This window comes from Gadus morhua, chromosome 6, assembly GCF_902167405.1.
Source record: "Gadus morhua chromosome 6, gadMor3.0, whole genome shotgun sequence".
Lineage (NCBI taxonomy): Eukaryota > Metazoa > Chordata > Actinopteri > Gadiformes > Gadidae > Gadus > Gadus morhua.
In genome coordinates this window covers 11290724-11318199 of record NC_044053.1, presented here as the reverse complement: position 1 = coordinate 11318199, position 27476 = coordinate 11290724, and the positions used below count along the sequence as shown (strand labels likewise).

At 46.4% G+C, this 27476-nt stretch overlaps 5 protein-coding genes across 5 annotated transcripts in view; 3 read left to right on the top strand and 2 right to left on the bottom strand.

Moving 5' to 3' along the window:
- LOC115546156 (uncharacterized) overlaps positions 1 to 1279 on the top strand; it is a 2568-nt gene extending 1289 nt beyond the window's left edge. The window contains exons 4-6 of the mRNA XM_030359846.1: positions 1 to 15; positions 164 to 259; positions 514 to 1279. The exon at positions 1 to 15 is cut by the window's left edge and continues 114 nt beyond it. Of these exons, the coding sequence (XP_030215706.1) occupies positions 1 to 15; positions 164 to 259; positions 514 to 635 (233 nt within the window). The 3' untranslated portion in view covers positions 636 to 1279. The remainder of the gene's footprint in view (positions 16 to 163; positions 260 to 513) is intronic.
- Positions 1280 to 2160: 881 nt separating this feature from the next.
- On the top strand, positions 2161 to 4082 carry LOC115546155 (uncharacterized). Its single transcript, XM_030359845.1, has 6 exons — positions 2161 to 2435; positions 2567 to 2712; positions 2935 to 2996; positions 3236 to 3346; positions 3479 to 3580; positions 3866 to 4082. The coding sequence occupies exons 1-6, from the start codon at positions 2325 to 2327 to the stop codon at positions 3895 to 3897; spliced, it is 564 nt and encodes a 187-aa protein (XP_030215705.1). The 5' UTR covers positions 2161 to 2324; the 3' UTR covers positions 3898 to 4082.
- A 143-nt stretch (positions 4083 to 4225) lies between these two features.
- f2r (coagulation factor II (thrombin) receptor) lies at positions 4226 to 6630 on the bottom strand. The gene is made up of 2 exons (XM_030359843.1): positions 6436 to 6630; positions 4226 to 5984 (listed from the first exon to the last, which is right to left on the bottom strand). The coding sequence occupies exons 1-2, from the start codon at positions 6500 to 6502 to the stop codon at positions 4747 to 4749; spliced, it is 1305 nt and encodes a 434-aa protein (XP_030215703.1). The 5' UTR covers positions 6503 to 6630; the 3' UTR covers positions 4226 to 4746.
- A 78-nt stretch (positions 6631 to 6708) lies between these two features.
- The window catches only part of iqgap2 (IQ motif containing GTPase activating protein 2), a 35637-nt gene continuing 14869 nt past the window's right edge, over positions 6709 to 27476 (bottom strand). Inside the window, exons 10-38 of the mRNA XM_030359842.1 lie at positions 27309 to 27472; positions 27059 to 27146; positions 26504 to 26667; positions 26185 to 26345; positions 25788 to 25912; positions 25512 to 25675; positions 21659 to 21749; positions 21317 to 21484; positions 20262 to 20404; positions 19550 to 19720; positions 19097 to 19180; positions 18902 to 18973; positions 18186 to 18255; positions 17884 to 18092; positions 17467 to 17610; positions 17138 to 17301; positions 16508 to 16732; positions 15943 to 16083; positions 15382 to 15466; positions 14754 to 14983; positions 11657 to 11789; positions 10815 to 10917; positions 10373 to 10520; positions 9737 to 9824; positions 9361 to 9573; positions 8828 to 8988; positions 8555 to 8686; positions 7564 to 7672; positions 6709 to 7455 (exon numbers count right to left, since the gene is read on the bottom strand). Of these exons, the coding sequence (XP_030215702.1) occupies positions 7342 to 7455; positions 7564 to 7672; positions 8555 to 8686; positions 8828 to 8988; positions 9361 to 9573; positions 9737 to 9824; positions 10373 to 10520; positions 10815 to 10917; positions 11657 to 11789; positions 14754 to 14983; positions 15382 to 15466; positions 15943 to 16083; positions 16508 to 16732; positions 17138 to 17301; positions 17467 to 17610; positions 17884 to 18092; positions 18186 to 18255; positions 18902 to 18973; positions 19097 to 19180; positions 19550 to 19720; positions 20262 to 20404; positions 21317 to 21484; positions 21659 to 21749; positions 25512 to 25675; positions 25788 to 25912; positions 26185 to 26345; positions 26504 to 26667; positions 27059 to 27146; positions 27309 to 27472 (4064 nt within the window). The 3' untranslated portion in view covers positions 6709 to 7341. The remainder of the gene's footprint in view (positions 7456 to 7563; positions 7673 to 8554; positions 8687 to 8827; positions 8989 to 9360; positions 9574 to 9736; positions 9825 to 10372; positions 10521 to 10814; positions 10918 to 11656; positions 11790 to 14753; positions 14984 to 15381; positions 15467 to 15942; positions 16084 to 16507; positions 16733 to 17137; positions 17302 to 17466; positions 17611 to 17883; positions 18093 to 18185; positions 18256 to 18901; positions 18974 to 19096; positions 19181 to 19549; positions 19721 to 20261; positions 20405 to 21316; positions 21485 to 21658; positions 21750 to 25511; positions 25676 to 25787; positions 25913 to 26184; positions 26346 to 26503; positions 26668 to 27058; positions 27147 to 27308; positions 27473 to 27476) is intronic.
- f2rl2 (coagulation factor II (thrombin) receptor-like 2) lies at positions 22860 to 25327 on the top strand. Its single transcript, XM_030359844.1, has 2 exons — positions 22860 to 23238; positions 23841 to 25327. Exons 1-2 carry the CDS (start codon positions 23172 to 23174, stop codon positions 24893 to 24895), a joined length of 1122 nt encoding a protein of 373 aa, XP_030215704.1. The 5' UTR covers positions 22860 to 23171; the 3' UTR covers positions 24896 to 25327.

Below are 27476 nucleotides of genomic sequence, written 5' to 3'. Positions count from 1 at the left end.
ACCTCTTCCTCTTCAGTGAGTTCCTCTTGACCGAGTGCTCCGTTGGTTTTATGGTCCCTACGCGCTTTTTCATCATTGTGCGCAACAAAACACTGATGCTGAATCTGCTTCACAATTCCTCTCTCTTTCTCCGTCTCTCTCCGTCTCTCTCTCTACCAAACAGCAAGGACCGGAGGACTTGAGCCGGCTGAGCTGGAGAAGTACAAGAAGCAGGCTGAGTGTCTGAAGTTCGTTCCTGAATTATTCTACGGAGGCACAGGTGAGCAGGACGAAATGTAGCCCTCATAGCCCCTCATTCCCTTCAGAACCATCCTCTCGACGGATCAAAGCACGTCAGCAAACTTAAGACATGGGCTTCTATTGTGAAGTTGCCTGCTACTTATTCTCGTTTTGCATCCTGTTGGGAGCTGCTGTTGTTGCAATAAAAAGTGTGAATCTAAACTATTACCTCCCTCTCTCTCTCTCTCTCTCTCTCTCTCTCTCTCTCTCTCTCTCTCTCTCTCTCTCTTTCAGACCTTTGTGCTGACGAAAGGGAACCTGCTCAACCCGCTGAGGAAGTTGTTGAAGATTCCCCTGCGCCTCCCGCTGCTGCTCCCGAGGAAGAGGAAGAGACCACCGCGCCTGAAGCTAAATAGACAGCGTCAATCCCCCCCCCCCCACCCCAAACATGAAAAATGAATTATTAGTGACTGATACACCATGACTCATGAGAGCGTGTCAGTAAGAGTACAATGGTAGTTAAAGGGGACATATCATACGACCAGGTGTGAGTGTGATTAGCCATTACAAGCTGGTTTAAAAATGTGCAGCATTGTGACATCACAGGTGGCCGTGTCCACCTAGATGTGTGCTGGACAGATCAGTCTACCAGCCTACCCAGTGGACTGTAGCAAACGTTGCTCATCTATCCGTTATACATCTAGGTGGACACGCCCACTTGTGATGTCACAATGCTGCACATTTTGAAAACGGCTTATAATGGCAAATCACACTCGCACCTGGTGGTATGATATGTCCCCTTTAAGTTTGAGTAGTCCCCCATAATAGGTAACAGTATATATTAATATTCTGTCTTAGTTTTGTTGGGCTAATGCCATGTTAAGACGAGGTATTGAAAACGCTTGAAAAACACTGATCGATAAGTTGGGAGAGGTGTTTTGTTCAAACTGGTATCTTACAAATGTATATGCAGTAGTTGTGATGTTCTGAAAGATGACTTCTGTGGATAAATGTAGGATTATTACAGATGCTCATACAATAAAGAAACATTATATCCCGATATGTGTTTGGTGCTATTTTAATCCACTACAGTATCGTTCATATCCATTTCAATGACTTCTAAGGTGAGCGGTTGAGATGTAAGGACAGCTTGTGCTGACTCATTCCTACAGTCTAACTCTCCGTACTAAGTAGGGATGGTTGCCCGGCAACATCAACGTCAACAACAGTGGGGCAAAGTGAGGGTGTCAAGTGACTCTAATGTAGTCCCCACCTCAACACAACATGGCCTACAAACTTCCCGGCAAAGCTGCAGAGGATGGCTTTGGAGTTCCTCCCCGACTGGGACTAAAGACATGTCAATGGGACAGAGTTCTTTCCAGGGCAAGAGCAAGTAGCTATGGCAGCCAACAATGCCAGACTCCCCAAGGAAGCTATTCATCAGAGTGAAAGAAATCTGCAAGTCTTGTGAAAGGCGACTTTTTGTTTGTTACTTCTAGAAGGGCCATAAAATGTCTTCCCCTTTTCTATTCATCGTCCACCTCACCAGCCCTCTCCTCTTCATTGCCTCCGCCGTCCTCTTAATCATCCTCTTCCTCATCACCCTGCTCCTCCTCATCGTCATCCTCCTCCTCCTCCCAAACACCCCCATTCTCCCCCTTCTCATCAACCCATCCTTCCCCTTCTCATCGGCCCCCTCAACCTCCCCCTCTATCTCCTCCTCCTCCTCATCACCCAACTACTCCTCCTCCTCCTCCTCCTCCTCCTCCTCCTCCTCCTCCTCCTCCTCCTCCTCCACCTCCTCCGCCTCCTCATCCGCCCTCTCCTCCCCCAGCTCCTCCTCTTCCCCCATCTCGTTCTGCTCCTCTCCCTCCTCCCTGACAGCCCTCCTCTTCATTTTCCCCCTCCCAACCCTTCCCTCCTCCTTCTCCTCCTCCTCCTCTTCCTCCTATTTCACGTAAGCACTTGCAATGTTCTGAACCTCTGAAGTCGAAAGTAAAAAAAAAAAAGAGGTAGTTTGGCTCTGCTGAGACCCTGCAGCCCCGCTCAGTGCTCTGGTGGGCTCCTCGTCCTCTCCATTCATCACTTCACCTCTCCCGCTGAAGATGGATGTGTGCGTTGCTGTGCTGCTCTTGGCGCTCGCACCCCTAGGTGCCGCATCAGCACCCGACTGTGAAGATCTGGTCAAACCGTACATACCAGAGGACTCCACGCTGGTAAGAAAGAAAGAGAAAAAACAAAGAAACGTTGACTCATGCGAATGGCTGTTGAAAGATTATTTGAATCATCGTTCATTTCTTTTGATCTTTCACAGTCCCGTAATTACAAAATGTTGTTGTACATGCAGGTGTTTGGCAAGTGGGTGTACGTGATGGGGTCCGGGGACCCCATGCCGTACCGTAAGGCTCTGGACGCGATGAAGAGCTCCTGGATAGAGCTGTCTCCCACGCAGGACAGTCAGCTGGTGACCCTTCGGTGGGGCGACCACTGCTAGTAAGTGCAGTCACTTTATTATAATTACTAGATCTGTTTAAATTGTAGAAGCATTTGAAATAGTATGATGGATATGTTAGTGGCACTCATCCGAAAACAACATCCATGAGTTTGTTGTTAAATTACTTTAGTGTTTTTTCACACATTTTCCTTTTTTTTTAAATGGTCTCCTATGTTTTATTTTCTTCCTCACGTGTCGATGTGCCACTTGTGACCTTTCAGTAACCGCTGCATCTATGGAGAGACGAACGGGACAGTCTCAGGAGTTGCGACCACATTCCGCAGTAAGCAGCCTATGAGAACACTATAGCCATACAATACTATAACAGAACTTTCTTTCTGGCCTTTAGTATAAACACTTACCAAGAATACTATTGGAAGATAATTACAATCAACTTAATTTCACCAATAAAAGCCGGTCTTTATCAATCGATATGCCCTACTTTCACGGCATAGAAAACGTTGTATATTCAATGACCAATCGAATGATATTCAAATCCATCTATGGTGTTGTTTTCCCAAGAGAATCTGTCCAACCACAAAGGACATATCCTCCACACATGCCCTGACTGTTTGCTGTGGACGGACACCTTTAGGAATGGAGATGCAACTGGAAGATACATCATGCAATTCAGTAAGTCCTCATCACATCCAAACCTCATATTTTTTAACGTTCATGAACTTACCTCTACCAGCAGTGCCTCCTTATTTCCCAATATTTCAAATTGCACCTGTGTGGATTTTTTCTTTTCTCTATTTATTTTAGCAAGGACGGGTAAAATGGATTCGAAGGATGTTGACATTTTCAAGAAACAGGTTGAATGTTTGAACTTCCCGGAAAATTACCACAGCTATGATGGTAAAACAGGTCAGTGCCTTAATTTACTCCTCTCTTCTTCCCACTCTATTAAAGTATGGATATATATGGTAGAATCCCTGCTTATTGCAACCCCTTGGTTACAAGCTCACTTCCCATGGAAGACCTAATATCCTATGTAACCACAAGGTGGTAATGTTGAGAGAGAGATGCACCGTTTCCTTAACGTTCTTCCTTACAGCGATGATGTTCTTAGAGTACTGCTATACAGTATGCAGAAGATGGTCAGGAAATGCCAGTGGAATAAACATCCTGTTTGTCCTGTTTCTTCCACAGAGCTGTGCAAAGACAAGGAGCGTACGGAATAAGCAAGGGTAAAATGGGGAGCGATGTGTCTTTAATACTAGTAGACTAACAAGCAGAAAAAGAAGGAAAGTAAAAGTATATTTGCTTTGCTTTTATTGTCAACCAAATAATACTATTTGGGGATCTCTTGCTAATAATTATACTTATTAATAACGGATTCAATAAAAATGTATAATTTACAACTTAATTGTGTCTATAATCCTTTCAAAATGAAAATGTGTCTATTTTTCGTGAAAGGTTTCCCCTACTTTAGATTGGTAGACAATATGACCTAGATGTCTGGCTTAAACTTGCTCTAATACGGTCTTGATATAAACTGCAAGAGGTTAATCAATGTGCAAAAAGTTTATTTAAAACAAATTAGTTATATGTACACTTAAAGTTGCAATCTCAAAGTTTTCAGTTTTGTCCTCTTTGGCAAGACCTTTGGCGATAGGTGGTAATTTTTCCCACAGATACAATCACTGTGTTGCCGTTGTAACATTCATAATACTGCAAAAGCAAGTGCTCAGTGGGCCATAGGCTCCATCACCTACATGCCACCCTCTGTCCGCGATAGAAAGTGACTTAACAAACATTTATATACATGAACATCATTAAGATATACACTTTTGGCAAGGTGAAGTAAAAAAAACAGATGAATACAGAAAATTCCGCCACCACCAGGTACTGGAATTTTCATTCCATATACTGTACTTCAGAGTGTGTCAGTAGCCTCTCCCTTCTTTCGATCATACAAATCTCTCCGTAATCATGTCGCCTACACTAACCCTAACCCACTGCTCAAATAGCTGCTGCTGATCTCTTGAAAAACAGCGGGTCACAGCCTCTCGCTCCATCCTCCCATCGCCTCAAGAGACCAGCTTCCTGCACTGGTCCCTTAAGGTCCTATCCTGCACGCTCTCCATCTTGGTTGACCTGGTGCTCTCGGTCTGCCTCCTGCCGCTGCTCAGTCGGCTGCTAGCGGAGCGCGAGGAGCCGGCCTCCACTCCGGCCAGGTCTCTACACGTCAACAACGCCATCACCTGCCTCTGGCACTGGGACGAGCCGAAGTAGTAGATGAGGGGGTCCAGGCAGCAGCTCAGGGTACCCACGCACGTGGAGACGAGGTACGCCAGGTAGGACGCGTCGGCGGCGGCGGCGTGGCGCGCCAGCTGCAGGTAGTGGACCATCATGAGCACGTTGGAGGGCGCGAAGCACGCCACGAACACCACCAGCACCGCCACGGCCATCATCACCGCGCGACTCTTCCTGGAGCCGTTGGCCACGTTGGCGGCGGCGAGCGCCTGCACGATGCGAACGTAGCACACGGCGGTCAAGACAAGCGGCAGGAAGAAGAAGAGGCAGGTGTAGGCGGGGAAGAAGTACAGGTAGTAGGTGCGCAGCTGCTCCGTGTCCTGCACATCGTGGCAGGTGGTGATGCCCAGCTCCGGCAGGGGGATGCTCTGCTCCGAGATGAGCAGGGGGGCCACGCCTCCCAGGGCCAGCAGCCACATGGCGGCGCACGTGGTGTAGGCCGTCTGCGGGCGGCGCCACGTCAGGGCGTCCAGGGGGTAGACGACGGCTAGGAAGCGGTCGACGCTGATGCAGGTCATGAGGAGGACAGAGCAGTACATGTTGCAGTAGAAGGCGGCGGTCACGACCCGGCACAGGAGGCCCCCGAACACCCAGTTGTTGCCCTGATAATGGTAGGCGATCTTCAGGGGGAGCACCAGCACGAACAGGAGGTCGGCGAAGGCCAGGTTCAGCATGTAGATCACCCCGGTTTTCCTCGGACGCTTCCGGCGCAGAAACATGATCACGGCGGCGAGGTTGAGGGGTACGCTGATGATGACCACAAACGTGTACACAGTGGGGACCACAACGGTCGATAGCTTTCCTTGGAGGAATTCTTTGGCCTTGGGTGAAAGCCGGAATAGTTTCTTTGTTTCGTAGTAGGTGACGGGCCCCTTCACTGTTACCGGCCCGCTACCTGAGCCGGAGTATTCATCATCAAGCTCGTTGCTGCTCTCCGGCAAATCCAAGAATTCCCTGTCAGTGACCGTTACATAGTGCCCACCAAACGTCCTCGGCCTGGGCCCGATGGAGCCTAGCAAACATATGATTGATTAATTACAACTTTGTTGCATCATGTAGGGACATATTATTTTATTACATTTTTTACAGTGTACATTCAATAAAAATATAAAATATGTCCCTACATGGTTTTTTTAAAACCTGGCTTACAAAGTACTTAACAAGGACACATCCAATACATTTGTAAATTTGACAGATGTAGGCCTATTGGTCTCATGTGCACTAGTTAAGCACTTCGTAACCAAGGTTTTGAAAGGTGCAATATAAATAAAGCTTTACTTACTTATTTACATACATGATAATATAGACAGATATAATAACACGTTTATGAAATGCTAATTGACAAGACCAACAGCGGATAAAGTCAAGATGATATTCGGTCATTTGAAACAGCAACGGAGTGAATACCTACGACGAGTCATCTGCAATTTGATGGTCGATCACATTTACAACATCTAACTTACCATTATGAGGAATAAATGCGGTGGTCTGCAGAAAACACAATGCAAGTATAACTATCGTCTGATCCATGTTTTCTCCTACTTTAACGGAATAGAATTGGTTAAAAAACAGCGAACTTTACTGCTCCCGATAAAATATATTGTATTGTTCCGTTTAGAAAAGGTGCGCCTAGTCTATCGGCCACGCCCCCATTCCGTGCCACGCCCCCCTCAGTGACGAAGTGGCGAAAGTAACTTGAAGTGAAAGAAAGGTCATTCATAATGGAGATAGAGACAAAGATTTAGACATTTGTCATTTATTAGCACTGAATAACAACTTTATATTAGAGAAATATTTTATTTATCACTTATACTTTTCTTTGTCTACCTAAATAATCATCTTATAGCACAGGTTTTTAATTTAAAAAAGTTCCGTTCTTTAAAATTGACCGATATGCATTTTCTGAATTAAAAAGGCACTGGTAAACTACTGAACATCAGTGGTCAATGCTGAGTAACAGGGCCGTTTCTGTTAAATCCCTTTTAAATTCAGGTCAAAACTAGAGATTCAATGTATAATTTCTTCACATAATAGCTTCACATATAAAACATTCATAGCCTACCATTATAGGTCTACAATTTAAAATACATATATTCCATTTACAATCACCCAGTGGGAAAAAAAAAACAAGCATAAGAAACGTAATTAGACATCACAAAAAACTAATTAAAATTACATTTTGGTTTTAAAGTGAATAAGCCAATCAGTGTGAAGCACCACTGCTGTCGAGTCCCCCAGTTTACGATCGCTGCACTTCCATGTGCAACTTATCAGTCAGCTTCCACACCTCAGACACATTCAATCTCGGCCCCACTGTTAGAAGGCGCTTTTAAAATATCTAATATTTATTGAGTTGCTTTGGTCTCCCCTCACTTCCCATAGAATTTCTTGTTGAGGAGGAAGACGAGGAGGTTCACATTCACTTTGGCTTTGTCAAACATCTTCATGACGGCAACCCCGTCGTACTGTAACTGGAGCAGGTCCTGCACATAGGAAACCCAGAAGGTTAACAATAAGTTCCTGAACCTTATCTAATAATGTGACTCAAATAAATGATTAGAGGAAAATGTAAGCCAGGTATTTAGTTTTACCTGGAAATGAAGCTGGACCTTCTCCATTTCAACTCCCATGAACTTGGCCTTCACCTCAAAGTCTCCCACCTCCTCGCTCGGCGCAATTTCAAACATGACATTTTTGAACCTGAAGAGAAACATTTTCAAGGAAAAAAGGAACACATTTATGTCAGTTATTTAAAATATTGTCTGTGCAATTCCTTTAGAGTATTGACATTAGGACCTGCGCAATGTAACTTTTTCACACTGTTGACAATATCTCATCTTTTCCCCGGCAGGGCAAATGGATTGAGAGGAAGAGAGAGATCCCTTTAATTAATGAGTTTTAGGAAGAAGGGAGAAGGGAGGAGGTAGCAGTGAAAAAATTATAGAAAAAATTAAAGAAGGATTATTTTAATGTAAATTGTAAGAAATGCCATAGACGTCCTTCAGTTTAAGGTGATTTAAATGCACTGTGAGAATATTGTTAATCGTTTTCTGCGCATGCCTACAATATTATCTAAGCCAATTAGATTAAGGACCGCTAGCTCCTGGCTCATTTAATCAGGGCATCCCCTCTCTGATCGGTTCAGGAAGCCATCTTGCCTGTCAATCACAGGTGGACTTGTTCATGTGCTCTGATTGGCTAAGCATGGTTCTGAACTCCCCCCTCCTGGATACCCATATGTGTACTCTATGCTGATCTCTTGCGGCTATGTGTTGGGAACACACTTTTTTTTGTGGCCTTGAGCTTCTGGGTCTCTCGAACATCTTGACCGCTCGTATCTATAGAATTGACACATGATGAATGGCATCCTGTATGAGCTGGACGCCTCCCTAGACTCAGGATCCCTCCCTAAGATGATAGAGAAGCCTCTTTAATTGGTAAGGGCATATGTGGCCTGTTGGTATGAATGTGTGAATGTGTGAGTCACACTACTGAAGAATTTGACCACAAAGTAGGGAAGCATGTTCGTTTTGGGTTTCTCCCTCAGTTCCCAGAGAGAGAGAGAGAGGCAGCTGAACCTACTGGTTGGCCTGCAGGCCCTCTATCTCCAGAACCACTCCTTTTTCGTGGAGCCGGGCACCCGTGTACTTCAGGGACTGCTGCTTCAGCTTCTTACTGCCCTTCTCCTCCCCTTTGATGGACCTCCGCGAGTTCCTGGTGACAACGCACAGCAACAATTATGTACAAAAATTGTCCTAAAAACGTAAGGGAAAACGTGACAATAACCAACGTTCGTAACGCAAAAAAAAAAAAATCAACTTCATGCTCAAAACAATGAGGGTAGGGAGGACTCACTTCCTGTTAAGGTTGTCCAGGCAGGTCTTGATGTACGTGTCATAGTAGTTGGTCTGGTCCTGGTAGAAGTCCGCCTTGGAGTTGAGCGCCGTCAGCGTCTGCTGCAGTTTCACCAGCTCCGCCTTCCTCCTCTGCCGGTAGCGTCTCTGGTAGCGGATGTCCTACACACGTGGAGATAAACAACGTCGTTCTCACCGTGCTTCAAATCACAGGATGTGCTCGAAGCGAGCCTTCATCGTGCCGAGGGGCTTTTGGTAAATGGACTGCATTTATATTGCGCTTTTTTTGTAACCTGAGGCCACCCAAAGCAATTTACAATATTGCCGGACATTCACCCATTCATGCACACATTCACACATCGACGGCGGCGTCAGCCATGCAAGGCGACAGCTAGCTCGTCGGGAGAAGTTAGGGCAAGGTCCCTTACTCAGGGACACCTCGAAACTCCGCTAGGAGGAGCTGGGGATTGAACTAGCAACCTAGTTACTAGCCAACCCGCTCCGCCTCCCGAGCTACATGCCGCCCCTTTTCACCTTTGATATTTCGTTGATGAGGTCCTGGTACTTGTTGCCCTCGGCGATGCAGCCGGCCTGCTCCAGGGTGCGAAGGTTCCTCAGGATCTTTCTCTTCTTCTGCTCCAGGGGCAGCTGGGCGTCCTCCAGCACCATCTGGTTGGTCTTCAGCCCCTCTGGCGTCTGCGCGTCCTGCACCGCTCGGCGCTCCACGATCTGGGCATGCTCAGATTCCTGGATGTGGGGGGGGGGGGGGGGGGGGTCCAGAATATGGGGATTGAGACTAGGAACGAATAATGCCCTCAACCCGTGAACTTTGACACATTTTATTGAGCGATGCAAGTGTTTATTTAAGGCTAGACACCAGGGTGTTCAGAAGTGGAGGAGGATAAGTCACCTGTGCAGCAGCTGCAGGAGTTTCCAGGGTCTGAGTTAGTGTCTCGCCGGGCTGGATTCGAATCACATCCACGATCAGCTTCTTGGTCCTGGAACAGAACCATCAAACGTTTGGTTTAAGTTTCTTGTTGTCGTAAAGGAAACCAATGATTTACATTCCGACAAATGCAACACAAAAGTAGGATCCTGTTTATAATTGTTAATTGTCATTATTGTGACTTATTCAGTAGAAATCTAACAACTATTATTCATGAGATCCAGGACAAAGACTCCCAAAGGACTTATTTCTAGTTTCTGTTACAAATGTCTTACCTCATTTAATCTCCAAACACACTTCGACATTGAATGAATGCAACATTTTGAGGATTTCTGAATAATTGCACATTTAACACACCAACCTCATTAACATGAATAAGGACATCTGTACAGTCATTATAAAATGTCTGCATCTTTAAAGGCGAGATAAACCCGGACACCACAGCACTTCCTGTGTTGGCAGGAAGAGATAGCGAGACTCTGAAAACCCACGCTGTGACACCTAGTGATATCTACTAGCGTCAGACCACAGAAGCAGCTAGAACAATTTATCTTCTTCCCCATGACTGGAAAGCATACTTTGGTTATGAAGAGGACATACTTTGTCATTAGACTCTTCAGGTCCTTGTCATCCCCTTCCAGAAGTTCAAACTTGCTGGTCAGGGTGAGCGAGATCTCCGTCTTGGCCAGCTGGCTCAGGGTGGTCTCTCTGTTGGTTTTAGACTCGTTAGAATCTAGGGCCCCCTCACCTGGAAGAAAACCGTTGTAGTATATAGTACACACACACACACACACAAACCTATAACAATTGACTAAATATAAATATAAAAGAAAAAAAGGAATTTATTAATATGGCCGTGTGTGTGCAGGCGTGTGTGTGTGCAGGCTTGTGTGTAGGTGTGTGGGTGTGTGTGTAGATGTGTGGGTGTGTGTGTAGATGTGAAGGTGTGTGTGTAGGTGTACAGGCATGTGTAGGTGTGCAGGCGTGTGTGTAGGCGTGCATGTGTGCGTGCATGTGTGTGTTTGTGTGCATGCGTGCGTACCCAGCAGTGCCTCCACGTCTGGGACCTCTCCCAGGTCCTGCAGCAGCTCATGGAGGAGGTCGCTGCGGTCGGGAGCAATGGCCCCCAGGTGCTCCAGCAGCAGCTAGACAATAATCACATTATGATGCACTTTATTCATGCAGCGTTGCTTCACCTAGAATACAATTAGAATATATGGTATATTACATTACAACTTCATTGCCTTACAACAGAGACGGATAAAAGGGAGGCAGGCAAGTTCTGGGTTTGAATACCTTAACCATCACCACGTAACTCTCTTAACTAAACTGACATAGTAATTATACAATAGGATCTCCCTTTCAACAACCTGAAAGAGGTTAGGTTATTATGTTGAGAGCATGCTTGAGGATGCAATGTGTTCAAAAACGAAATAACATTTCAGAAAACATGAAGAATTATATCAATAGGATATCCTAGGCCATAAAAAAAAATTGCGACCATGCCTACAAAATACAACAATGAACAGCTATCAGGTTCCAGAAAATTTGGCTAAAATGATACATCCTCATGTGCTCTTCCTTTCCCAGCTTTTGAAAACTACATCTGTCATAAGATAGCAGTCGTAGATAGAGGACAGCTATTTCACATATCCTCATTTCACTCCCTAACAACATCATGGGAAAGAAAGTAAAATGGATGCTCTATTGTTCCGGGCACAAGATCAAGGCTGAGAAAAACATCTGTTCAAATCAAATCATGCGGTGAGGTGGGGAGGGTCTGTTTTCTTTTGGAGGGTCGGGTGAGGCCGACGACAAGAGAATATCTGTTAACCTCTTGGTGTCTCGATTCCAAAAAAGGAGCTGCACATGCTTTGTTTTTACCGAGTGAGTGTTGATGATCTCCTCTATGGAAATGTAGATGATGGGCTTGCTGAGCGTCACCATGTCAGAGTACTCGTCCACGTTGAACTTCTCTTCGGGCTCAGGGACGTCACAGGCCGCCTGGAAGAACTGCCTGCGAAGCACATTAGGGAAGGGAGGTCAGACGCCACGGCACATTTCAAATCAGCACGCCCATCCTCTCCTCTAACTAAACACCTCTCCACCTTCAACGGTGCTGAGAGTGGAGGCTCGCACTGAGAGGGTTTGACCAGGAGTGACCTCTGTAGCGAACAACTGAAACCAGAGCAGGAAGAGCTCGGCTCAGGGAGGCCGTTTCGTACTACTGTTGTTCCCTAATCATTGACCCGAATCATAGCAACGGTGGCTTCCTTTAAAACAGTGTTCTGCTTTTGCAAAAAGAAAACTTTTCTACTACTATCGGTATGCTCAGACAGACCTAATGTGGATAAGGTCATATTCAAGATTGGATTCACACTGGGGCGAAACATTTAAAAAACACGACAATCAAAATACTGCATGTACGTTTTGGCATCATGAAGTCATGTTACATTTTCATGTATAAAATTATGTAAAATAGTGATTACTTTTCTCTCCTTTTTAGCTTTTTACAAAATTGATTCAAAATGTTGTGCCTTCTAAAAATGGTAACTATAAGAATATGCTTACAGTTAGCGTTAGTTACTTACAGTTCGATCAACGCTTAGTCTGGACAATGGAATTAAGGGTCCATTATAATATACAAAATTCAATCTTTGTTAAAGTTAAATAAATCTCACAGTGCTGCTCCATTGTTTTCCAACACAGTAGAGGTTACCTGGGGTCTCTCTGACGCTCGGAGAGATATCGATAAGTTCAGTTATTTACTTTGAGCAGGTGTGAAGTGAGTGGGACCTATCAGTTATCAGACTGTGACATTTGAAGGCCAGCGGTTTCCATGTGAACAAACAAGCCTCGGTTATGACAATCGTGGCAAACGATGAGATTTTGTGTGCAGCGTGATAAGCATAAAGTGGGGGCAGGAGGGTGCCGAGGCGTTTACCGGGATGATCCAAGACCTCCTACTCTTGCGTCAGCGGCCTTTTGACCTCCTTGTGGTGATGGCTGGTCTGGGGAGGTGTGTTGAAAGACGTCACCCCCCCCGTCTGCTGAGCGAGCGCTTTCCCTTAGCGGTGCCTTCCTGTCCCAGGCGAACTTCCTCCCGCTGCCCGTCAGTACAAGCCATCCCTCACCCTCACCGGGACACTCGCTTCATCACACTCTCATTTCATCTCATTCCCTCCAGGGACTCTTCGACCGGGCAGAATGTTTTTTTGGATTGGGCATAAACTGCCCAGTATCGTTGACCGGGGAGCCTTTTCTGTTGTGTGAATACTGCCATTACCCTCAAAGGACCATTTACAAAACCATTAGAGAAAGAGTTGAAAAAGGGTTCATTTGAAAATGTGACTTGCGCTTCCTCAGTTCAGCAGAGCTGAGAGAAACAGGTTATATTTTGTTTTACTCTACTCAAAAGCGTTTTTCAAACTATTCTATAATTATTATAAATTATACGTTTTGTGCCCATGTGCCAAGATTACATGGTTCTGGTGGGGAGAAGAAACTGAATATTGAGTTGAATTAACATCGATATTTATCTTTACAATATATATAAAAATAAATGTGGACATGACAAAAAAAAAAACAATATCAAGCAATAAACACACAATAAGTGACAGATACAGGCAACCAGTAAATGCGTTCAATAACTAGTAAATGGCTGCTGTATTAAATCAGTAACATTGTTAAAAGTGTTGAAAATAGCACTGTTCAGATGTTTCTACATAATTTATGCATCTGTATTTGTATCGTCTATCATGCCTTGTTGCAAAGAAAGTTTCCCTTTTGGGACAATATAATATGACATAATATAAACCGATTGTGGATGTTATGTATCGTTTGGTCACTTGTGGGAATCCCTAAAACGATGGAAAGGGCCCTCAGCGATGCCCTGCCGTCTCGAACACGTGCAGATGTAAATTTGGGAGATACACTTTTCTTTCTTTATTATTGTGCAATGTTAGCCATCTTATTATTGAGATTAACCTAAGGTCAGCGGGATATACTGCATCGTCAGCCAGAGAGACAGGAAATGAAGCTTACGCAAAATGATAAACAACAATTACAAACACCCACTATCCTTTCCACACAAGATAAGGCAAAGGTCACAGATAAGTCTGCACCTTAAAGCTACTTCCCTTCTTAACCGATGTCAGTAACCTGACATGATTCTAGTTCCTGCTCATCGTCACAGAAATGATCTATTGAATCATGGGAGGTTTACTTCTCAATTGATGGCAACACATACTTTAAACCTATGTATTTCAACAGAGTGCACATACGAAGCTTGAGCCCGACTGCTAAATATGCTGGACATCGCACACAGCTGTTTCGGCAGGGCGTGGATTTTGTTTTTGATCATATCGTTTCAACGGAGCAAAGCATACGGAGCACGAGGCTCGCTTTTTTTTTTTTTGGCTTGCTTTCAACATGACAGAAATACATTCCCCATTTTAGTCCGTCCCAACAAGGCAATTTCTTTCTTTTTTCAATTTCTGTTTCGGCAGGGCGTGGATTTTGTTTTTGATCATATCGTTTCAACGGAGCAAAGCATACGGAGCACGAGGCTCGCTTTTTTTTTTTTTTGGCTTGCTTTAAACATGACAGAAATACATTCCCCATTTTAGTCCGTCCCAACGAGGCAATTTCTTTTGGGCTTTACCCTAAAAATGTGTAATTAAAAATGTCCAAGGGATTTTTGCCTCCATTTACATTCTGGCCTGCAACCTTAAGGCTTAGAACAAATGTGTCTGTACAGCATCCGTCTCCCCCCTACGTAGGTCTGGGAGTTGTAGGGGTTCATGTGTGTCTCCCCCTCACATGAACCTCTCTTGGTCTGAGAGATGTAGTTGTTCATGTGTGTCTCCTCCTCCCCTGAACTTCTCTAGGTCTGAGATGTAGTTGTTCGTGTGTGACTCTCCCTCCCCTGAACCTCTCTAGGTCTGAGAGATGTAGTTGTTCATGGGTGTCTCCCCCTCACCTGAACCTCTGGTAAGTCTGGGAGATGTAGTTGTTCATGGGCGTCATGTGCGTCTCCCCCTCAAACAGCTTGTTGGCGGCGGCGTGCTGCAGCATCTTGGCCACGGAGCCCAGGTTGCGGCGCTGGTCCGAGTGCAGCTGCCCGCCGGCCGACATGTCGATGATGTCGAAGCCGTCCGGCGCCACGATGGCGGGGTTCATGTAGCGGTAGTACAGCAGGTTGCCGACGATCTGGGCGGAGGGAACGCAGCTTGTCACAGTTTGAGTTCAATCGATGGCCCGAAGCAATCCGCCTACGCCTCGACGTACTTGTATGGACAATACACAAACGTGAGAAGAGGAAAGTGCTTGCATAAAAAAGTATACATAAATATATATGTAACGTGATGTATGATTGTGCAATTCCTAGATGTCTGAACAGACACTTTTTCCTACACTGTATTATGTAATAAAAATGAGTAATTTTTATCAACTCTGAATGTCTGATTGTAAATAGAGGAAAGAAATATTGAATCCAACACATGTGTATGCATTGAGAAGCCTACAGCCCAGTTTGCAGAAGAGACAGATGATAAGAGTGTGCGATAAGAGATGATAGGAGAACGACGATGAGCGGACGAGCCCTGTACCTTCAGCAGCTCATCCTCTGTGGCGTCGGGGAACTTTGCATGGAGGCTGTTCTTCAGAACTTTAGCTATGTATCTCATGCCATAGCTACATGCAGCAACACAAAACAGCATGGTGGGACGTCAAACACAAACCAAAACAACATGCAAAACTGGGTGACCGTTAGTGATGCTTACATTTGATGGTGAACATAAAAATTGAACTGTGTGGGTGAAATAGATGAAATTGTTTCATTATTTTAGGCAATGTATTGGTATGTATTTTCTCATCCCCATCAGTCCACTGATACCAATGAAATGTGTCAGACATGGGGGCCATCTAGTGGACGTCACGAGGAAATGTCCCTCTAACGATTGCTCCGCTCAAAATACTCTTTAAACAATTCTAGTCAGTTTAGATTCATATCAAATATTGTTAATGTTGTGTATTCTTTTCACATCTTAAACAAACCAAAAAAAGTCAACCATCCATGGGAGTTAGGCAAGGCAGTTAAGAACAAGGCAAAAAAAGAACGGAAACATGGAAACTGTGACCTCGACACCAAAACAGAGCCGGTCACTTACGGGATGTTGTCCAGCGAGGAGACGATGGAGGCGAGCACTTTGTCTGTGGCCGCGCGCAGGGCCTGGCTGGAGGCCTCCAGCCGGCTGCGCACCTCCTCGTGGGCCATGGCCTGCTCCGGGGTCACCTCGTAGGGCAGCTTGCTGAGGGGAGAGCCACAGGGGGGAGGAGGTCAGAGAGGGACAGGACATCTCAGGCCATGTTGTTTTCTTTGCTTTTGGACTATTCCTCCAAAAGAGCATCTGCGGTCATGCACTTACATAACACAGTGCAATAAGATATCGAGAGATAGATAGATAGATAGATAGATAGATAGATAGATAGATAGATAGATAGATAGATAGATAGATAGATAGATAGATAGATAGATAGATAGATAGATACACAGACAGACAGGTAAATAGTCCTTATTTAAAAATAATGACAATTAAAAAAACGAATTGAGCTAAATGTAATAGCATGTAATAATCTTTTTTTTTTTTTTTTTTTTTTGCAAACAGGAAACAATCGATCTGCAACCGAAAGGTGGTTGTGGTAATGCCAGCTGAAAAGGAGGAGAGTCCCCACCTGGCCTCGCCCGTGGCCGTCTCCAGCTGGTTGACCCAGGCCTTGTACACGTCCACGGGGTTGGTGTTGGTGCCCAGGTTCTTGTCCTCGATGATGTCTTTGACCACGGGCGCCAGCAGCTGCCTGAGAGTGTTGTGGCCCCGGGCCCCTCGGTTGAAGCTCACCACCATCTTGATCACCGTGGGGTTCCCCGTCACGATGTCCTGGATCTGGTCCACCTTGGAGCTGGGCGGGAGACGCAGAGGGTACAGTTTGTGTCAAAGGGGCTGTCCGGGGCAATGGCATGGCTGAAATGGCTGAGAAATAAACCATATCACGGGTTGATGACTAATGAATGACCAACACTTAAAAAAAAAACAAAAAAAAAAAACTAACTTTTATGTTAACCTTTTATTTGATTGCTTCTTGTAGTCGGGTTTGTGCAACGGATTTGACTCTAGATTTGAAATGCTCGCGTGTCGTTTAGGACTGCCATTTCAGTCAACATTTTCTAAAGCCGCTATTAACCCTATACGACCTCATTAGAGGATTTATCAGAAAGGCCATATCAGAATAACTAATTAATGACAAGTCCCTAATGTCTTAAGAACTGAAACAACACAAGCGTGGTACGTGCGCGGTGGTTCTCACTTTATCTCCTCCTCCAGGGCGGTCTTGAAGAGCTTCAGCAGCAGGTACTCCTCGCGCTGGTTGGAGGCGTAGTTGTACAGCGTGAAGATCACCGTGTCCATGAACTTGGTCGACTTGTTCTGGGGCATCTGGAAGATGAGCTTGGCCAGGTAGGAGGGGTTGGTCTGTGGGAGCGAGCAGAGGAGGCGTGTGCCGGTAAACATGAGCATGTAAACGAGAGGTTAATGACAAGGTCACCCTACTCGCTCAACCACCGGGTCAGTTGTGAGAGTGTAGTGACTGGAGAGGGACACTATGAGCTGCTTAGGGCCAGCGGGCGTGGGGCTCACCTGGAGCAGGTAGAACAGGTGCTGGTACGCCTCCAGTTTCCTGCGCTTGTCTTTGCTCAGGCCCTTGATGCCATAGCGGTCCGCGGCGTCCGGCTCCTCGTTGCTCTTCTTGTTCTTCATCTTCTTACTGTGCGAGACCACGTCCTGTCCACCGGAAACCGACACAATAGCACAGACGAAGAAGGAAATGCATTGTTATGATTGAAAAAAAAGTGCGAGGCTAAAGGGCTGATTATGGTTCCTCGTCGACGCACCACAAGGACCACGCGGTCGCCTCGAAGCAGTCGTGAACCTGTTTTAGTTCTGCGTCGAGTTTTAGTGAGCGGACCAATCACGGCCCTAATAAGCCTTTAAGGACGGCTTTCAATCATTGCATTCAAGCAATGAACACAAGTGTTTATCAAGAGTCTTAGGAACCTGCAGAGTGATCCGGTTCTTCACAAGCAGGCCGATCTTGATGTCCATCAGGTTCAGGTCTTTCTCCATCTGCTGGTTGGATCGGATCTTGGTGACCACTTCCTCCCGCAGACGTGTCACTTCCTGCTCCTCCTGCAGGTCAAGGCTGCTCTGCTCCATCAGGTGGACGAACTTGCGCACCACAGAGAGAGGCGGGTCCTGGGCTCCGGCTGTGAGGGGCAGAGGCACATGAAGGGGTCACGACCCCAGGAGGGGATAACATGCAGAGAGGCGGCTGGGAAGGGGAAGGAGGGCTGACTCACTGAGCGTTCTGTAGTCCTCCCGGGCCTTGTTGGCCTTAAGGAAAGCCTGGATCTTCACGATCTCTTTTTCCTGGAAGCAAAAACAAAAACAAGTGTTGGAAGACATTGATACAGTGCTTCTCAAATCGTGAGGTGTCAGGGGGCACTTTTTATTTTTATTTTTTTATTAATTACTCATTTTATTTTATTTGAATTATATGTTAATATTAAATATTGTTGTACACAAAAAAGTTATGGTTATAAGTCATATATATTTTTGAAAGGGAATAAGTTGATGAAGCTGACAAGTGACCAATGTTTACTGTTTACAAATATTTTGAATTAAATCCAAACCCCAGTGAAACCCCATTTGCTCGTTTCTCCATTTTGAGATTCACACAGACTAAGCAGTCTTGTTTAAATGTTACAAATTGAGTTAATAAACTGATCTTAGAATTTGTTTTACGTTAATTTTATCAATCTATTTTGATAATAAGATGATTGCATGCAGAATGCTGGTGCAAACACATACAGTGGTTTTGTACAGATAAATAGATCAATATCAGCAGGTTCTCAATATTATTTCAAATCAGGGGGGGCGTGAAAAAATCTCTGTCTCCTAGGGGGGGTGATGACAGAAAATAATTGAGGACCACTGCATTAATACATAAATCATACATTATCCATAGATTTTATAATTTTTTTCAGGGAAGTTGGAGAGAAATCCTGTGACTCACATGTTCTCTGAAATACTGCAGCCTCTGAGTGTATTTGCTTCTGGCTTTCCACATTTTCACAATCGACTGGAGCTGAACAGGAAACAAGTGTCTTTCAATTGGGCCATATTTGACAGTTCATGCAATTCATTTCATGTGTGCGGGAAATAAGTGTAAAAGCTCATTAGGAAGCTTTTCCAAGTTAAAATTAATTACCTTGACCACCGATCCAACATTGCCTTGCAAAACGGCCAGTCTGTCTTTATACAGCTTTCTCTGTTTATACCCTTTCAGACACGCCTACAGGAAAATAAGAAATAAAGTAACAATCAAAAGACAGTTAAATCCTCTCACTCACTTGTTATTAATCATACAAGTTGACAGAAGGGAGATATTGGGTTATAAAATATAGTTTGTGTAAACTATAAAAAATCGTTTAAATGGTTAGTGCATTTCTAAAATTGTGTATTATGTAGAAGACAATTTTACTTACTGTTCAAAACATAAATAAAAGCGACATACATCTTTATATTATGTGAGATTCTATTCATATGTATAGTACAGAACCACAATGAGCATAATTTGGGACTCCCATGAATTCAATTGGGATTAAATGCTGTATTATTTTATACTATTCGCAGTAATCATCCATACTCTCCGATGGTGTACCTGTAGTCGGACTATGTGCGGTTCTTGTTGCCGTAGATACTCCATCCGCTGCGTGTGAGCCCTCCTGACCAGGTAACCTCTGACCCGGGCCTGAAGCAAGGTCACCAGGCTCTCATTGGCCAACCACAGCTGTTCCCTGTTGAACTCCGACGTCACGGAGTTGACAACAGTCTAGAGGTGGGAAACATTATCAATTACCCATTATTAAAATGGTGGGCCACTAACAAGGACTTTTAGGCCTGGATTTACACAGTTTCCTGTTTGTTACGCAGATATTTTACCTCACAAAACTTGAATGAAGCCTTTAGAAGTGGATTTTCATAAGTGTATTGATGCAGATTGCTCATGTTGATTGGACATCTGCATAGACACTTTTTTACAGATAACCACCATCACCCGAAATTGTGTTTTCCAATAACGAGTTTTAGATCCCTGCCTCCAGCAACAGGATTGGTCAAACAAAATTTGAAGCCAAAGAAATGTAATCGACTGTTAAACCCAGATTCAAGCTCGTCTGCCAGCCGTCTATGAATATCACGGCCATCAAAAGTCAGCTTTGTGAGACGACCTCATGTTTGACTATCTAAAGCACATTTAACCAAATAATGTATATGAAACAAATGCTGAATGCATTATGAATAAAGTTGATTGGAACTGAACCCTTAAGAGTTCCCATAGTGTTATTTAGCAGGTATAAGCCAGATCCTAGTACCTGGATCTCCTCTTTACTGAGCTGGCCATCTCTTTGTTGGAAGCCCTCTGGCTCCAACCAGGTGCCCTCTCCGCTGTCTAGGTTGTAGTAGTAGTCATAGCTGTCCTTGACGCAGTGCCGGATCCACACGCCGTCACTGCTGCCTGGGAGGAGAGGCAGGGAATGCACGCTTTAACAACCGTTTGTTTTGCACGGCTGCCGGGTGAAGGAAAGCAGCCGTGTGTCAGTTCAAAGGTCGAAATGGCCGGTAACCAGGGCCGGATTAACAATTTTCTGTGCCCTGGGCAACAAGGCTCAAGGCCCCCCCCCCAAACAATCGTAAAGTCGCTATCATCAGAACTTGGTGGCTTGATGAGTACTTATTGAAAGTTTCAATTGTCTTGACAGCAAACAGCTAGGTAGGCCTTAACTTAACTTAATAGGCCTCACCTCCATTACCACTGTTAATGGCTGTTAGGGCCGGCTGCCCTGGGGAGGGGGGGGTTCATCAGGGGGGATAAGGTGCTTTGGGTGTGACCTCTATCGCGTTGGGGGTCGGAGATGCCGGAGGAAAGCATCTGGCCACACAAACACACACACACACACACACACACTCACTCACTCACTCTCTCCCTCTCACAAACACCTCCCCAAACCCTCTTGTAATCTGTCCTTGTCCCCGTATAATTCTTTATGTTTTGGTATATGTTACATGTCTGTCACACGTATCTGGGTTTTGTCGTGTTATGTGGTGTCTGAAGATGTATGTTTGCACTTTAAAAAAAAAAAAAAAAAAAAAAAAAAAAAAAACCTTGTCAAGGGCCCCTTTGATGTCACGGGCCCTGGGCAAGTGCCCAGTTGCCCTAATGGTTAATCCGGCCTTGCCGGTAACCCTAACGAAGACGGTAAATAAATCTATTTAGTTATTTGACTATTTAGTCATGCAGCAGTCACTTCTATCCAAAGCAAAGTGATTGTCATGGTATACATTAACGATCCGGTAGGGATTAGGCATCGCACTCATGGATCGCTACAAATGACCCAAACTAATAGATGATCCTGACCGCCATAGTTACCCGTGTCGGCGGGGTCCGTCTGTGCCTGGGCGAGTTCGGTCTGGTAGGCGTCAGCGCATTCCGGGAGCACTCCCCTGAGTGCGGCGCCGGGGGCCTGCAGGGCCTGTAGTGTGTCCTCGGGGACCCCCTGGTCCACCGTCCTGTTGATCTCTGCCACCGCCGAGGCCACTGCCAGGCACGAGGGGTTTAAAGTGACAGTTGGTGAGAATGGGACCCCCGAAATCAGTGGGAGTGGAAATAACAAACGAACGGTGCGGGGACGTTTTAGATAACGAAGTGTGGGAAATGTTTTGGGGTTTAAAAAAAAAGGGACGGGGGTGGGACATGTGACTGTATACGTACACACGAGGGCCTCTTCTTCGTCCTGATTGGCTGCTTGTATGGCTTCTTGTATCTGGTCCAGCCATAGCACTGCTGACTCATCGCCAGAATTCTGCAGAGCGAGACAAAACAACAAAAGCAATTATCTGTCTGCCGATAAGACAAGCGCAATAACAAAACTAATCCGTCCCATCTTGCCAGCTTAAAGATAAACATAAATGAATGTAAGGAAACAACAATTTCTCCAAAAGATATCCTGCATAAGTTCATGTGTGAATGGAAACATGGATCGATATCCCGGGAAAACAAGCAGGTGGCCTGCTCAAGACAAGGCAACATTTCCAGATCACTGCCGGTTTGACTGGGTTGTGGAAGAGAGCAGTAATATTGCCGGGAGAGGCAGGACAAGGGTTACATCTGTCTGACGCAAGGCTCTCTCCAACCAATCACAACACTCTGCTGAGGAGTATTTGAATCGTCTAGAAGTTAACGTGCAAATAATTTTCAGGAGATGCAGTAACAATATTGCCATCTGCTGATATATCCAGGCAACTTTTGAAAGGGCGAAAAACCTAAATGTCCCAAAACGTAGCTGCATGTGTAAACAAGACGAATCACCAGCAGTGCCTGAAAGGTTATCCAAGGGTTATCCCATTAACTATGTGTGAAAGGGGCTTTAGAGAGTCTTTGTATGAAAAAGGACAGCACCCAACACAATGAGAACAGTTCCATCTGACCTCTGTACAAAGGTGAGGCCCGAGGGGACAAGGCACTGACATCAGAAGACATAAACACTTGCTTCCGGGCACAGTTTTGAGGGTAAAAAAAGAAACGTCTGATGAGGCTCCAGCCCACTTGTTTATGAAGCCCCATAGGAGGCTGGCCTCTCAGGCTAATTTTAGAAAGCGTCAGAAGAGGAAATGGGGTGTATCCCCTCGCTAAACGGCCTCCAGGAAGGAAAGGAAGGAACAGAAAACATCGAAAAAAAAACATTATTTTAAATTTAAATTTAAAAAAGGGAACAGTAGCTCTCCAGCTAAGCAAGTTTACAAGAAATGAGGCAATGACATGAGGAAACCAAAAATGACACATAACCGCACCCTAAGAATTACAGAAATAACCCTAGTACGCAATATCTAACTCAATTGTGGGACAGCTGTCCATAATCGGTTACAGACTATGCCCATCCAGTCTCCCCTGAGTCAGTCAACCATGTATGACGCAGGCAGGAATTCAGTTATCAAGCCCCAACAGGAAACCAGTCCAATGTATTGTACGCTCTCTTTCCCTCTCTCTCTCTCGCTCTCTCTCTCTCTCCCCCTCACTAGCTGGCTCTCACTCTCACGTACACACACAAAAACATCCACATTCATATCAGCGGGAAGCCCGGGCCTCAGACAGCACCAGAGACAGAGAGAGGATGGAGGTACTGTAGCGCGACGGTAGGAAAATGGGAAACAAAGATAAAGTTCACCAGTGGAGAATTCCCATCGTTGTTGAGTGAGTTCAATGAGAGCGGGTGAGAGGGAGCGACATGGCCAAGACCCAGCTTGTAGGATTCCTGCTCTGTTTGATGGCATGGAGAACTCTTCAGGATCAAGGTAAGTCACACCTTTGATCCAGTTTTACCTTTACTCTATATGATTTGTGGACAGCTGAACTTCAGTTCATGAACATGTTTGAGAACTTAGTTAAACTTAGTCAAAAGTTTTGTTTGTAGCTGATGGGAACTACGGGCATATCTGTGCTTACCAGGGTAGTGGTTTGCTTTTCTTCGCCTCATCAGACTCAGAATAACTGATGATCTAACACCAATAACAAGGTTTTTGGTACCAAAAATGAACAAGCCTCATTTAAATATTTGGTGATAATAGTATGATGAACGAAATTGTTTGATAATAGTGATAATGCATTTAATATTTAGAAGATTACAAACTACTGTTATTTAAACATTAATTAGCCAATTATTTTTTGGTTTATTTACTTGTTAAATGGTTCAATGATTTCCTAAATGTTTTCAGTGCAAGTTCTTATAAAACAAAACAATTGATCAGCTGTCGTTTAAAACATTACATTCAAATTAAACAAAAATAATAACTACAGAAAAAATAAATAAAAAAATAGAGTACATGATTTTAAGGGGGAATTTCTTATCTATATATTTTTTCTAAAATAACTTCTTTGCTTATCCCTCCATGAACAGGAAACAACATCGATCAAATAAAGGCAAACACCACTGGCGGTTTTAACCCGAAATCCTTCAAGGGAAACCCCTGCGAGACTAACTGCACCTCCCAGCGAGGGTCGTTCTCCTTCCCCCCGGAGCTGGGCGTGGACCCCTGGGACGCCGCCGCGGCCTACACCCAGGGGGCCGTGAGCTCCTGGGTCATCCCCTCCTGCTACGTCCTGGCCATGGCGGTGGGCATCCCCTCCAACGTCTACATCCTGGCCTTCCTGCGGGTCAAGGCGCGCACCTTCACCCCGGCGCTGCTCTACCTGAGCCTGGCGCTGTCCGACACGCTGCTGCTGGCATCGCTGGCGCTGCGCGTTCACTACCACCTCAGCGGCGACGGCTGGGTGTTCGGCGAGGCCGCGTGCCGGCTGGTCACCGCCTTGTTCTACGGCAACATCTACTGCTCAGCGCACACCATCGCCTGCATCGTCCTGAAGCGCTACCTGGCCGTGGTGCGCCCCTTCCTGTACCGCCGGCTGCCGCGCCGAGGCCTGACGCTGGTCGCCTGCCTCGGCGTGTGGCTGCTGTTCGCCGCCGCCGTGGTGCCGGAGCTGGCCGTGCGGCAGAGCTACGTGGTGCCGCGGCTGGGCGTGGTCTCCTGCCACGACGTGCTCCCCCTGGGCGAGGGCTCCCACGCCTGGCTGGTGCCCTACCGGCTGGCGCTGGTCTGGGTGGGCTTCGTGGCGCCCTTCGCCGTGTGCGTGTGCACGCACGCCGCCATGATCTACCACCTGGGGCGCTCGTTCCTCGACTGGGCGCCGTTCATCCGGGTCAGCAGCCTGGTGCTCCTGATCTTCATGGCGTGCTTCCTGCCCAGTGGCGCGCTGCACCTCGCCCACTACACCCGCTTGCTGTCGGGCGGCGGCGACGGCCTGTACGGCCACTACCGGCTGGCCGTGTGTCTGTGCTGCTTCCACAGCTGCCTGGACCCCTTCCTGTGCGTGCTCATGTCCAAGACGCCGGCCTCCAGGCTGAAGTTCAGCACCGGGCGGTTGTCGCTGCGGAGGCCCGCCGTCATAATGTGAAGCAGGCTGTGCCTGTTTGTTTGTGAACAGCTGTGTGGATGTACCGCCGGGATGTGCGTGCGCGTGGGCCCCGCGTGCGTGTGTGTGTGAACAAAAGTCTTAAATAGCAGCTCGTTCGACCCACTGTTTTCGCACAGCAGGGGGTACCGCAAAAACAAACTCGTTGGAGTGGAAACGAGAACATTATGTTCTGCTCAGGTTTTGGATTCACTGAGGCTTTCTTTTGTTTTCCCCTTGTTGTCCAGGGAACCAGAGAACATTTGCAATTAAGCTATTAACTATACTATGTATATTTGATGTTTAGGCAAATTCTGAATGTGAATAGAATACAAGTATCGAAAAAGATAGGCATTACTACTGATATTGTGATTGTGATGCACCAATGTTATTGTATACACAAAAAGACACAAAATAAATACCACATCTAAGAAGCTTTTGACTCTTTCACCATTGTAACCCAAACAATCGCAAGCTGTAAATGAACCATCCCGCAGAGAAAAGATCAGTCCAGGCATTTCATTCTCTCATTCTCCATGACTTTAGGTTACTCCAGCGTTAGAGTGTGTACGACAGAGCCAGACCCTCAGCTTTGACTCTAAAGCGATCAGCACCTTACCTGGCAGAGGAGCTTCTTGGAGTCCTGCAGCACGTCATGGTAGTGTTTGGCCGTGGGCAGGTTCACCCCGGTCAGCTTGGCCGTGGGGAGGAGCAGGGCCACCAGGGTCATCTCGTAATCCCCCGAGTTCAGCGCCTCGTTGATCTCCGCTATGGCGATGATGCCTGGAGGGGGAAGAGGCGGGACGGTACATTCAACGCCTCGGGGAAAAATGTGCGACAGCTTGAGGTGCCGGCTGGACTAAGCGTCTGAGACAATGGCGTGGCGGCCGCTTACGTTCGTGCTCTTCGTGGACCTGGACGTTGACCGTGTCGACGCACTTCTGGACGTCGTTCCACGTGAGGAACTCCTTGCCCTCGCCCAGGGCGTCGGCCCGCAGGCTAATCAGAGTGTCCGCATATCTGTGAATCATTCGCAGGTTTCACTTGAGAAAAAAAGTGGTTAGAGTGCTAGAAATGCTCGTCCCAAATTAATTGCTAGAAAATTAATTTTTCAAGACAAAAGGTAATAAATGTTGTTAAAGTGATGTTCTTGAATTCGTTTTATTTTTCGGCTTTTATGGTGGCTCTGAAGTCACAGAGATACACAGGACACATTGACAGTGTGGGACAGGATCACCAGACTAAGGTGTTCCTGAGTGGGGACGAAGCCCTACCCGGGGTCCCAACGCTACCTGTTGAGGTTGTCCTGGTCGATGTTGCTGAAGCCCAGCGGGGAGTCTGTGAGCTGCTCCGTCACGGCCTGGGGGTCTTTGGTGTCCAGGACCTCGTTCAGCACTGCCACCGCAGAGAGCATCTCCACGGCGACGCTCAGCTCCTCGTGGCTCAAGCCGGACTGAGAGCACACATACACGCACAACGTGTGAACACTAAGTGTGCATATTTCCCAGATTCGCCTCATGTACAAACTATTTCCAATTTTGGCATGTTGGAGGACTGTCTGTTCCGAAGCGTCCCTAGAGATGCGGTGGCTGTGGTGGGTTCTCGTCTCACCCGTCCGCCCTGCAGCTGGAGGCTGAAGAGCTCGGCCTGGTACAAGTTGGCCGCCGTCTGGTAGACGATGGTCAGCTGGGCCTCAGGCTTCAGCAGCTCCTCCACCGTGTGTTCCGCGTCGCCCAGCCGGATGGCCACGTTGATGGCCTCGATGGCCTCCAGCTCTGCAGGGAGGGACGATTCTCGATGATCAGCGTTACATTTTTGATCCACCAAACACCAAATAACTGAACCACCTAAAGAGGGTTCAACTGAGAGTGTTCACTACAAATTTCGCAGGCCTTTTTACAAAGCAGTTTACAGGGAATTCAGACAGACGAAGGAGCAGGTAGCGGTTAGACATCTTGCTCAAGGATGCCAGGTTGTGCAGTGGACACTGGGGGTCAAACCCAGAACCTTCTCCCTGGTTCCGAGTCGAACCCCAGAACCACAAGAGCTACTCCCCCGTCCCTCCCCCCGCTATACGAGGCTGTCCTGCTCCCCCAAAAGACCAACTAGACTAGTTACGGTTAAATGTTGAACTATTGAGATACACACACACACAAACACACTTACTGCGTTTCTCTGCCTCAGCAAAGTCGTTGCAGGAGCTGACCACTCTCTGGATCTCCTCTCTCTCCAGCATCATGACCTGCCCTCCCTCCTGCAGACAAAGCAGCAGCCTCAATTGATCAGAGATCAGCCGTTTAGTCACTAATACCCATCCATCTATTACCCGGTATCCACCTCATAAAGCAACACTTTATGTACCGTCACGGGTGATGATTATAACTAACCCTCCTGTTGGGGCCCAGTTTCCCCATACCTTGGCTTTATGCTGGCTGTAGTTGCTGAAGTGCTCCATGTACCAATGGGAGTTGGCGTCTTGGACACCCAGCAGGGCCAGGGCCGGCAGTCGGAGTCCGGCCAGCAGAGAGGCCTCGTCCTGGGCCGACACCGCCTGGTTCACATCCCTCACCGCTGCCTGGACTGG